General features: G+C 38.9%; 1 protein-coding gene across 2 annotated transcripts in view; it reads right to left on the minus strand.

The window, feature by feature from the left end:
* Positions 1 to 12855, minus strand: part of PRKG1 (protein kinase cGMP-dependent 1) — a gene marked incomplete at both ends in the record, with an annotated part of 1229056 nt that overhangs the window by 202300 nt on the left and 1013901 nt on the right. For both annotated transcript variants that reach the window (XM_079717816.1, XM_079717815.1), the window contains one exon: positions 1846 to 1923. In XM_079717816.1, the coding sequence (XP_079573942.1) occupies positions 1846 to 1923 (78 nt within the window). The remainder of the gene's footprint in view (positions 1 to 1845; positions 1924 to 12855) is intronic.

Here is a 12855-nt window from a genome sequence, read left to right on the forward strand (position 1 = left end):
ATGCCTGGTTTAAAAAAAAAATCTTGGATGTGTCAAAAAATTCCAATATATTCTTACTACTTCACTCCCAGAATCCCTACAGTGGTATGAAATACTGCCAAGGGAATCAGTTCCTCTGGTGTACTATCCATGCTATTTCTATGTATACATATTACAAAACTCATAAAATAGCACCACTAATGCTCCTGTGTTCAGCTGAAACTGGTTACAAACCACAACTTCTTTTAGGCAGTGCTGGAATTTGCAGTAGTTTGGTAGTCATAAAAGCCCGTCAGAAATTCAACTTAATGGATAAACATATCATTCCATGAGAGCAAAGAGTTAGCAATATAATATAAAAAAATAAATCTAGGATTGCCAGGGCAAAAAGCCCCCCTGTGACCAATCAAATAATTTACATCCATGAGGATTTTCAGTTTTCCCTGATTCTTCCGTCGATATTAAGAACAAAGCAATACATGGTAAGCTCTAACAATTTATAAATAAACCTCAAAATCTTAACATTTCTTATCCTCTAACATTGGAAAATACAAGGTATAATTTTACCCATAACTGTGGTCAGATGTCATTTCATGTTGCTTTTTAGGAAGCCAGTCCCTGTCTTCTATTTCTATCCCAGGTTTTCTGATATCAGTCAAAAGAACAGGTATCAAAAAGTATAAATATTGTTTTCTTCCCTTTAGTGGGATATGCCACCGGTATAAACATTGACATACGCATATTTAAAATTCACAATTAGTCCAAAGAGAATTCTCTAAAATGTGATCCAACAAAATCTATAATCTTTCAACATATCCTGTTCACTGCGTCTCTGTTAATCTCTCTTGCCTATTTCACATGAGCCATAAAATCAGTCATATTTGTTAAATTAGAAGAAATAAATTTACTTATTTTTTTAAAGTGATAATTATAAAAGTGAAAATTGCCATATAAATCCCCTTGTACCTGCATTTTCTTCCCAGTGTTTTACTTTACTTAGTACTTATAACTTCTTTTTAAGGATCACTTACTGTAAAGCAAAATAAGTTCAAATACATTGCATATAGTGAAATGACACTTAAATGCAAAAATGATTAAGACTTTACTGTTGAAAGGAATTTAAGGTATTTTTAGCAATATAATATTAAAGTATTAATCTACATGTCTTCATTTTCCAATTCTCTCAATTTCATATTTGGGTTTTTAAAAATTATTATTTATAATATTAAACTTTTAAAAAATATGTAAGGAATAAATTATGATTTTTTATTTATGTCCCTGTCTACCCTATATTTACCCCTTCCCCTATACTTAACCACTTCTAATAATTTCTTGGTATCCATTAAATATTTCTTTATGAAGATACAATGAAACATGAATATATTTACTTCCTGATTGGCCTCAGAGTGTTAACTAACTTGCCTAGGGAGTACTAAAACTAGTAAGATTCATAGCTGGATTCAAACTTGGGCCATCTGATTTGAAAGTCCAGATATTTAATTATTACAATATTACTGCTCTTAATGACTGGATGGATTTTTTTTTCCTGTTAAAGACTTTTTTAAGCAACCTTAGTCTTCTCTTTTCTAATTATTATGGAAAATTTTCCATTTATGCAGACATATCAGTGGCATCTAGCATCATGATTATTATACTCTAGAACAAAGTCTGTTTGCTGGTCTTCAAAGTTATACTTTTTCTTTCTTCTTCCACATTTTCAGGAGATACATTCTCAAATATTTCTTTATCAGTTTCAGAAAAGAAAAAACCTCAAACAGCTCAATACCCTGCACATGTGCTCCTCCACGGGTAGCTGATGAACCCCAGGCTCCCCCTGTGCATCTCTCTCATGCTTCCAGGGCTTACCTTTCCTTTGCTGATGATAAAGAAGGTGTCCCCTCTTGCACCTTGCCTGATGATATATTCCCCATTTTCATAGTGGGTCTAAAAAACAGAAACAGTACCAGAAAAAAACATTAAGAAAGAAGTAATTTACTAAACAGCTCAACCTCTTCAAATATTAGCTCCTAAGGGATGGAATCACCCCCATGGTGTACCCGAGCTTAGAATCCATCATTATTTAAAAATGAATAATAGTCAGTGAACACAATAATTACAAAGAAATCTATCCTCCTCACTTTAAAAACTATTTTGTTTAGTGCCATTTTTCTGGGTGATTATATTCGTATCTTTAAATTCATTCATTAATAGTTGGATGAAAATATTCTTTTCTCCCATCAACTGAGCATGAAATAAAACAGCAGAACTGATCATTAAACATGTCTTTCTGTATTATTTGTCATTCTCATTTGGTTTTAGTATTCCTGTAGTGACAGAAAAAAAAAAGGCTGAGAAAGTACTATGGCATGTAGCATTTTTAAAGATTTTCATTTTGAAACCAAGTTGACTTTTGGTGTGGGTTTAGATGGCACTAGTTCCTTTTTAAGGCACTGCTTCAGGCTTTAATGTCCTGCTTCAACAATTTAGTTTGGCCTTGTCAAACAGAATGTCTTTATTTTATGTACTGAATTCTGGTCCAGCATCTGTGAGCTCATAAACCACCAAACAAGGGGCAAAGTAAGGCAAAGTAAAGCAAGAAGATTATTACAATCAGTGTGTCAGTATTCTGATTCGGGCACAGTGACTAGGTACATTCCCAGAGTAAAGGCTGCTCCTGCAATGAACAAAAGTAATTTCTATAAGGAGAGGTGGGAGAAACTATATTGCTGGGTCAGGAGGTATAACAGAAAAATGAGAACTGTGCCATCTGGCCCTATCTTTCTCTGCAGTTTAGCAAGGAAGCCATGTTTTGGGAAAGAAAACATTACTCTGTATACTCCTTAGGAGACAGATTCCATGGTTTGCAAACAATACTCACCAGGCCAATGGCTGTGATTTGTCATTATATCTCAACACTCTTAATACTTTATTCACTCTTAAAATTACCTTTCATTAAAATTTTGTATTAAGAATAGCCAAGATTTTCTGGGAATGTAAATTGGTACAGCCGCTATGGAGAACAGTATGGAGGTTCCTTAAAAAACTAAAAATAGAACTACCATATGACCCAGAAATCCCACTACTGGGCATATACCCTGAGAAAACCATAATTCAAAAAGAGTCATGTACCACAATGTTCACTGCAGCTCTATTTACAATAGCCAGGACATGGAAGCAACCTAAGTGTCCATCAACAGATGAATGGATAAAGATGATGTGGCACATATATACAATGGAATATTACTCAGCCATAAAAAGAAATGAATTGAGTTATTTGTAGTGAGGTGGATGGACCTAGAGTCTGTTATACAGAGTGAAGTAAGTCAGAAAGAGAAAAACAAATACCATATGTTAACATACATATATGGAATCTAAAAAATAAATGGTTCTGATGAACCTAGGGGCAGGACAGGAATAAAGATACAGGCATAGAGAATGGACTTGAGGACACAGGGAGGGGGAAGGGTAAACTGGGATGAAGTGAGACAGTGGCATTGACATCTATACACTACCAAATGTAAACTAGATAGCTAGTGGGAAGCAGCTGCATAGCACAGGGAGATCAGCTCGGTGCCTTGTGGCCACTTAGAGGGGTGGGATAGAAAGGGTAGGAGGAGACGCAAGAGGGAGGAGATATGGGGATATATGTATACATATAGCTGATTTACTTTGTTATACAGTAGAAACTAACACAACATTGTAAAGCAATTATACTCCAAAAAAGATGTTAAAAAAAAAGAATAGCCATGATTTTCTTAATATACCAAGAAAATTAACATACTATCTAATGTTACTTTTTTTTTTTACTCTAAAGTAATATATTTTCCTAATAACAAGTTTTTTAAGTAAAAAAGTTCCTCATTTCCCTTTCCCAATCTCAACCATTAGATGGTAAATGCAGTCTGGTGAGTATCTTCGAAGTCTTTTTTCTGTACTTTTAAACATATATATCTATGTGCATACAAACAATTATTTCTAAATAAAAAATAAGATCAAATGATGCATATTCTTCAACCGACTTATTTAACAAAATATCTGTGTTCCATTTTCATATCTTGTTGCTTAGAAAGCAACAGTGGGAAGCAGGTTTGAAAAACAAAATCACAATCATCTATTTTCATATATTCATTCAAGAAACATTTCTAAGTGCCTCTGAGTCAGGCCTGGTTACAGGCACTGATGATACAAGATGAAAAAGATAAAAATCTCATGTTAGCACTGTCACATAGAGCCTTCTTTGACAGTGTTAATGTTGTAAACCTGCACTGTCCGATATAGGAGCCACTGGTCACATGTGGCTACAGAGCAGTTGAAATGTGGTCAGCGTGACTAAGAAACTGAATCTTTAAATATATTTAATTTAAATTAATTTAAGTTTTAATACACTGGCTAGTAGCTATTCTATTGGATAGCACAGGTAGTAGATAAAACTTACAAGGGAAGAGCTACAATCTATAACAGTAGGGGAGGGGGAAGGGTGGAGCATCTTTCCCACCCGTGATGTTTTTTACTTTGTGAATGGAGCTCAATTAGTAAAACTCAGGACCTTTTTCTGCCATTTTCCTCACTCTGCATCAGAGGAGACAGTGTGATTTATCTGACTGATAAATTTGGAAGTAATCTATATGCTCATCTCAGACTCTCATCACTTCCTGATGGGAGGTAGCTCCCCACAGAGGGCTGGCATTCTCTGCTGCTTGTCTAGGGGAGGAATCTTCTCCCTAGCATAGTGAAGTCCTGCTCCTGTCTGGGTGTCTGTGACAGGACAAGTAAGTCGGCCCAAACAGCATCCAGTTTGGAAGGCTGTTTGTCTCTCACTCCTAAGCTACATTCTCTAGCCTAGAGTTTATTAGTGATAATAGTAATATTTTAGTCCCATTTATTTGCCTCCAGTTGAGAATGAATGCACCAAATCTTTCTTCTTTCTTTTTTTTTTTTAGACCTGAAAGAGCAATTTATTATTTCTCTTGGTACTGTATGTTAACTAGGTGATTCTTTGGCTTCCCATGCTGTCGGCTGGGATAACTGCAAGGTGTAATGCCTCACGCTTGTGAGCATTTGGTGCCGGTGCTGGCTGGGGGCACAGCTGGGACTGTCAATGCCTGCTTTTCCCCCATGGGAGCCTCTTTATATGGCTGCTCAGTCTTCTCCATATCATGGTGGTCTGGGAGTGGGCCAACTTCTTACATGGCAGCTGGCTTCCAAGGGTGAAAAAGCAGAAGGTGTCAGGCCTTCCCAACACCCAGGTCAGGAACAGGCCCCCTATCACTTGTGCTGCATTCAGTGGGTTCAAGCAGGTCCCTGGGCCAATCCAGGCACAAGGGGAAGGGACTGCACAAACATGTGAACCCCAGGAGATGTGGTGCATCGAGGGCTGCCAAAACACAGTCTGGCACACACCTCAAACTTCAAGTGTATAGAACAGAGCTCCTGGCATCCTTTTTCTAGTCCTGTTTCTCCGCCTTCCCAGTATCAGCAACACCAACTCCATCTTTCCAGGTGCTTGGGCCAAACACCTTGAAGTCATCTTTAAGTCTTCTATTTCACAGTTCTATCCACAACTGCTCTGTTGGCAATCTGGCTGTTCCACATTCAGAGAATGCCCAGAACTCAAGCACACCTCACGTCTGCTGCTATGGCCACCATCTTTTCTTGCCCAGTCCATGCAGTCACCTTCTATCTGGAATCTCTGCTCCTGCCTGGCCCTTCAGTGCTTTCCCCACATAGCAGCCAGGCAATTCTGTTAACACACAATCAGTGCCTGTCCCTTCTCTGCTCACGCTCCTTCAGGGGCCCCTAATACACAAGTACAGTGTCCTATAGTGACTTCAGCGCACTAACAGCTTCTGTCCTTTTGCTTCACTGACCTCACCTTCCACCCCTCTTCCTCTCATTATGCCTGTTCTGTTCACACCACTTCCCTTGATATTCCTTGAACATTCAGGCCCAGGCCTACCTCAGGGCCTTTGCACAGGCTCCTCCCTCTGCCTGAAATGTGCCTACACACCAAATATCTATGACTCCTTCCTATCTTTACTCAAGTGTCACTTTCTCACTGAGACCTATCCCAGCCTACCTTTTAAATCTGTTCCTCTCCTCTGTACTTGTGACCCTCCTTGAATTAATTTTCTATGTAGCACTTACCATCAACATCTGTCAGGGTTCGGGCAGAAGAGACTGCACCCTTGGGAGAGGGAGGGGATCAAAGAAGGATGAATGATGGGAGTGTGGACAGTATTAGGGGATCAAGGAGTGTGGGAGGTAAAGTGTCAGGGAGCAGGATTACTGGACCCTGCTCAGAGGTGGAGCCATGTGACATATAAGCTCAATAGGAGCTGGAACTGTGGCTTCTGATAAGGAACATCCACTGCCAAACCCTTGCCTGGTTTGGATATAGCAGAGGAAGAAATACTCTGACTTCTCTCTTCTCCACCCTCTGGTCTCCTGCTGGGGCACCCCTTGGCTGAACTCAGCTGGAAGTCAAGAGACAAGGGAGCCTTCCCATTCAGGTCAGCTTCTGGGCAGAGAGAAGTGCCAGGAAGAGTGAAATGTTTCAGCCCCATGTTTAATATATCATTCATTTAATCACTTGTCAGCTGTCTCCTCCACGAATGTCAGCCCTATGGGGGATTTTTATGTTGTTCCCTGCTGTGCCCCTTGCAGCTATAAGAATGCCTAGCTGTGAACTAAATACTTATTGAAAAAATGGTTTAAATTATAAGGATATATAGTCTCTCATGTAAAAAAAAAGTCTGGAAATTAAGCAATTTCGGGGCTGGTCAATTTGTTGGTACAACAAATCCTCCAAACACTCAATTTCTTTCTCTCTTTCAGTTATCCTCATTGGAAGGGTCCTTATGGTCCCCAAGATGACTGCCACTGCTCCAGTCATCACAGCTGGGTCAGAAGCAGAAAAGGCAAGTTTCTCATCTTACCATTCCTTCTAGGGAAAAAAAATAATCCCAGAAATCCCTAGCAATCATCCTTTTATGACTCCTATGAGTTGCATGCCTGTTCTTAAATGAATGTCTGGCATGATGAATAGAATTATTCCCAGTGGTTCTCATTAATCAAGGTCACCCTCAGGGCTGAAAAGAAACCATTTAAATGAAATCAAAGCTATGGCAGTGGGAAAATAGAAAGGAGGGATTGAGGAGGCACCCAAGAGGGTATTTACATCATGAACAAACCTGAACAGTCTCTGAAGGATCAGGGCTGAGATGGGGGTGGAATACAGAGGAAGGGCTAGTAAAGCTGGGATACTAGGTTGTGAGAGGACTTAGAGTCCATGGAAGCTGTCTCCACTGAGCTGTGGTTAAGGACAGAGAGGCACCCACCCTGGCGACAGTACAGAGAGTATATGAGAATTAGGGGAGAAAACCAAGGACTAGAGATGGCACCTCAACCAAAGAAGCAAATGTGTACAGGTCTAAGCAGCTCCAAAGTGGAAGGGGCTGCCCCACTGCGCAGGAGGCACCACATACCAAGCACACACCGATGGAGGTTAGGTGAGCATGGGCCAGAACATTGCAAAGGAGATTGAGGTGACTGTCCAAGGATGCCTGAGGGCCAATTTTAGGCACCCTTTCAGCCTTGAGATGCTGTGATTCTCTGAAAGGTTGTATTTCCCAAAGATGGCCACAAAATATCTTCCATTCCACCAGCTCTCCTGCATGGTGACTTTGTGATTCTCCCATTAAGAGTGGAGTCTAATTCCATGAAATTTCTAAAAATCTTATATGTTCTGATATAATGTTATAAGTCATAATTCTGGTTATTACTTTAAAATGTATATCTCAGAAATAACTAAATTTCCTTGTCAACTGCATTATTATGAACTTTCATCAAATCTTTAACCGTGGTCATTTTTAAGTCTTTTGTCATTTACAGACAGTTCTGGGTGTACTCTGATGCTTTTGCAAAAATGTTCCTATAAAAGGGTTTCATCTTCAAGGAATTCATGGAAAACACTCTGACAAGTACAGGTTTCTGGTAACTGACTATACTGCTGAACTGAATGAATAAGCATTTTCAGAACTCTAATGGAAAACTGATAAATTCATAAAAGTGCTAACAAAAGATCAAGATGAAAAAAAATTACATGAGACTGAGTGAATGATGAGGATGATTATAATTTTTGTGACTTTCTGTTTAAATAAATGAATGAATGAATGAATGAGTGGAGTCTAACTGCCCTCCCCGTGAAACCAGGGTAGGCTTAATGGCCTTGTGATGGTATGGTTACAGGGTGGCCTTGTAACAACAGCCTACATGGAAACGATGATGCATGACCTCCAAAGTTGTATCACAAAAGGCCATGTGGTGTCCACCAAGTTCTCAGGAGGCTCCCTCTGGAACACAGCACCATGCTGTGAGAATCCCAGGCCACATGGAGGGGCCATGAATAGGTGATATGATGGACAGTGGCAGTCAAGCCTAGCCTCTGAGTCACCTTAGTCAATGCAGTTGGGAGAGAGACATGGAAGTGGAGAAACTCCCAGCTGAGGCCACCCTTACCATCTGAGTGTCCCCATCTGAAGTCCTCAATGTCATGGAGTGGAAACTAGCTATGCCTATTGTGTCTGACTTTCTGACCCACAGAATTTGTGAACATAATAAAACCGTTCTTATTTGATGCCACCAGGTTTTGGGGTGGTTTTTAATGCAGTAATAGATAACCCCAACAGACTCCTTGGGGAATGTGCCCCAGTACTTGGTCCCCCACCTTCTCCCGGAAGCTCTGGCTCTGGTTGGTGCTGGAGTTCAGAGCCTACCAAAAGCTATGGAGAAACATGGCTTCCTCTTTATCCTTGTACTCATGGCCCTTATCTCATGGAAGCTTCACAATAACCATGGAAGGAGTTCCCATAGCAAAGCTAAAGTGAACACAGGCTAGGTTAACTGTCTCAAGGTAACACCCCTAATAAGAGGTAGATGGGGAACTTCTCCTTTCACATTCCCTGACAATCTGTGGTGGAGATGGTAGAATAGCTAGGCCATGCCCCACTCCCATCCATCTCCTTGTCTGTGACTGGGCAGTCCGGTGTGGCCAATAACCAGTCGCTATTATGTTGCAAAGAAGAATGCATCATGTCACCTTCAGTGATACACAAATAGATCAGTCAAAACTTCCTAATTGTAAGTGACAGAAAATCGAACCCAACTGGTAAATGAGAAGGTACTGAGTCACAAAACAGCATAGTCCAAAATTAGTGAGGTCTACCAGACATGGAGCTGCCCACTAGAAAGACAAGATCCAGCCTCACCCAGCAGAACACAGACACTAGTCCCTTCCACCAGGAAGCTTACAAAACCCACTGAACCAACCTTAGTCACTAAGGGCAGACACCAAAAACAACTGGAACTATGAACCTGAAGCCTGTGAAAAAGAGACGCAAACACAGTAAGTTAAGCAAACTGAGAAGACAGAGAAACACACAGCAGATGAAGGAGCAAGATAAAAACGCACCAGGCCTAACAAATGAAGAGGAAATAGGCAGTCTACCTGAAAAAGAATTCAGAATAATGATAGTAAAGATGATCAAAAATCTTGGAAACAGAATGGAGAAAATACAAGAAATGTGAACAAGGACCTAGAAGAACTAAAGAGCAAACAAACAGTGGTGAACAACACAATAAATGAAATTAAAAATTCTCTAGAAGGGATCAATAGCAGAATAACTGAGGCAGAAGAACAGATAAGTGACCTGGAAGATAAAATAGTGGAAATAACTACTGCAGAACAGAATAAAGAAAAAAGAATGAAAAGAATTGAGACCGGTCTCAGAGACTTCTGGGCCAACATTAAACACACTAACATTCAAATTATAGGGTTACTAGATGAAGAAGAGAAAAAGAAAGGGACTGAGAAACTATCTGAAGACATTAAACTTGAAAACTTCCATAATATGGGAAAGGAAATAGTTAATAAAGTCCAGGAAGCACAGAGAGTCCCATACAGGATAAATCTAAGGAGAAACATGCCAAGACACATATTAATCAAACTATCAAAAATTACATACAAAGAAAAAATATTGAAAGCAGCAAGGGAAAAACAACAAATAACACACAAGGGAATCCCCATAAGGTTAACAGCTGATCTTTCAGCAGAAACTCTGCAAGCCAGAAGGGAGTGGCAAGACATATTTAAAGTGATGAACGGGAAAAACTGACATCCAAGATTACTCTACCCAGCAAGGATCTTATTCAGATTTTATGGAGACATTAAAACGTTTACAGAAAAGGAAAAGGTAAGAGAATTCAGCAAAACCAAACCAGCTTTACAACAAATGCTAAAGGAACTACTCTAGGCAGGAAACACAGAAGAAGAAAAGACCTACAATAACAAACCCAAAACAATTAAGAAAATTGTAATAGGAACATGCATACCAATAATTATTAAATGCTCCAACCAAAAGACATAGACTGGCAGAATGGATACAAAAACACGACCCATATATATGCTGTCTACAAGAGACCCACTTCAGAACTAGGGACACATACAGACTGAAAGTGAGGGGATGGAAAAAGATATTCCATGAAAATGGAAATCAAAATAAAGCTCGAGTAGCAATTCTCATATCAGACAAAATAGACTTTAAAACAAGGACTATTACAAAAGACAAAGAAGGACACTACATAATGATCAAAGGATCAATTCAAGAAGAAGATACAACAATTGTAAATATTTATTCACCCAAGATAGGAGCACCTCAATACATAAGGCAAATGCTAACATCCATAAAAGGGGAAATCAACAGTAACACAATCATAGTAGGGGACTTTAACACCTCACTGTCACCAACTGACAGATCATCCAAAATGAAAATAAATAAGGAAACGCAAGCTTTAAATGATACATTAAACAAGATGGACTTAATTGATATGTATAGGACATTCCATCCAAAAACAACAGAATACACATTCTTCTCAAGTGCTCATGGAACATTCTGCAGGATAGATCATATCCTGGGTCACAAATCAAGCCCTGGTAAATGTAAAAAAATTGAAATCACATCAAGTATCTTTTCTGACCACAATGTTATGAGACTAGATATCAATTACAGGAAAAAATCCATAAAAAAATACAAACACATGGAGGCTAAACAATACACTACTAAATAACCAAGAGATCACTGAGGAAATAAAAAAACACCTAGAAACAAATGACAATGAAAACACGATGACCCAAAACATATGGGATGCAGCAAAAGCAGTTCTAAGAGGGAACTTTATAGCAATACAATCCTACCTTAAGAAACAAGAAACATCTCAAATAAACAACCTAACCTTACACCTAAAGCAATTAGAGAAAGAAGAACAAAAAAACCCCAAAGTTAGCAGAAGGAAAGAAATCAGAGATCAGATCAGAAATAAAAGAAAAAGAAATGAAGAAAATGATAGCAAAGATCAATAAAGCTAAAAGCTGGGTCTTTGAGAAGATAAACAAAATTGATAAACCATTAGCCAGACTCATCAAGAAAAAAAGGGAGAAGACTCAAATCAGTGGAATTAGAAATGAAAAAGGAGAAGTAACAACTGACACTGCAGAAATACAAAGGATCATGAGAGATTACTACAAGCAAATCTATGCCGATATAATGGACAACCAGGAAGAAATGGACAAATTCTTACAAATGCACAACCCACCGAGACTGAACCAGGAAGAAACAGAAGGTGTGAACAGACCAATCACAAGCACTGAAATTGAAACTGTGATAAAAAATCTTCCAACAAACAAAAGCCCAGGACCAAATGGCTTCACAGGCGAATTCTATCAAACATTTAGAGGAGACCTAACACCTATCCTTCTCAATCTCTTCCAAAATACAGCAGAGGGAGTAACACTCCCAAACTCATTCTACAAGGCCATTACCACCCTGATACCAAAACCAGACAAAGATGTCACAATGAAAGGAAACTACAGGCAAATATCACTGATGAACATAGATGCAAAAATCCTCAACAAAATACTGGCAGACGGAATCCAACAGCAGATTAAAAGGGTCATACACCATGATCAAGTGGGGTTTATCCCAGGAATGCAAGGATTCTTCAATATATGCAAATCAATCAATGTGATACACCATATTAACAAACTGAAGGATAAAAACCATATGATCATCTCAATAGATGCAGAAAAAGCTTTCAACAAAATACAACACCCATTTATGATAAAAACTCTCCACAAAGTAGGCATAGAGGGAACTTACCTCAACCTAACAAAGGCCATATGTGAAAAACCCACAGCCAACATCATTCTCAATGGTGAAAAACTGAAACCATTTCCACTAAGATCAGGAACAAGACAAGGTTGCCCATCCTCACCACTATTATTCAACATAGTTTTGGAAGTTTTGGCCACAGCAATCAGAGAAGAAAAAGAAATGACAGGAATCCAAATCAGAAAGGAAGAAGTAAAACTGTCACTGTTTGCAGATGACATGATACTATACATAGAGAATCCTCAAGATGCTACCAGAAAACTACTAGAGCTAATCAATGAAGTTGGTAAAGTAGCAGGATACAAAATTAATGTACAGAAATCTCTTGCATTCCTATACAGTAATGATGAAATATCTGAAAGTGAGATTAAGAAAACACTCCCATTTACCACTGCAACAAAAACAGTAAAATATCTAGGAATAAACCTACCTAAGGAGACAAAAGACCTGTATGCAGAAAATTATAAGACACTGATGAAAGAAATTAAAGATGATACAAACAGATGGAGGGATATACCATGTTATTGGATTGGAAGAATCAACACTGTGAAAATGACTCTACTACCCAAAGCAATCTACAGATTCAATGCAATCCCTATCAAACTACCACTGGCATTTTTCACAGAACTAGAACAAAAAATCTCACAACTTG

The sequence above is a fragment of the Hyperoodon ampullatus genome (assembly GCF_949752795.1).
Source record: "Hyperoodon ampullatus genome assembly, chromosome: 1".
Taxonomy (NCBI): domain Eukaryota; kingdom Metazoa; phylum Chordata; class Mammalia; order Artiodactyla; family Ziphiidae; genus Hyperoodon; species Hyperoodon ampullatus.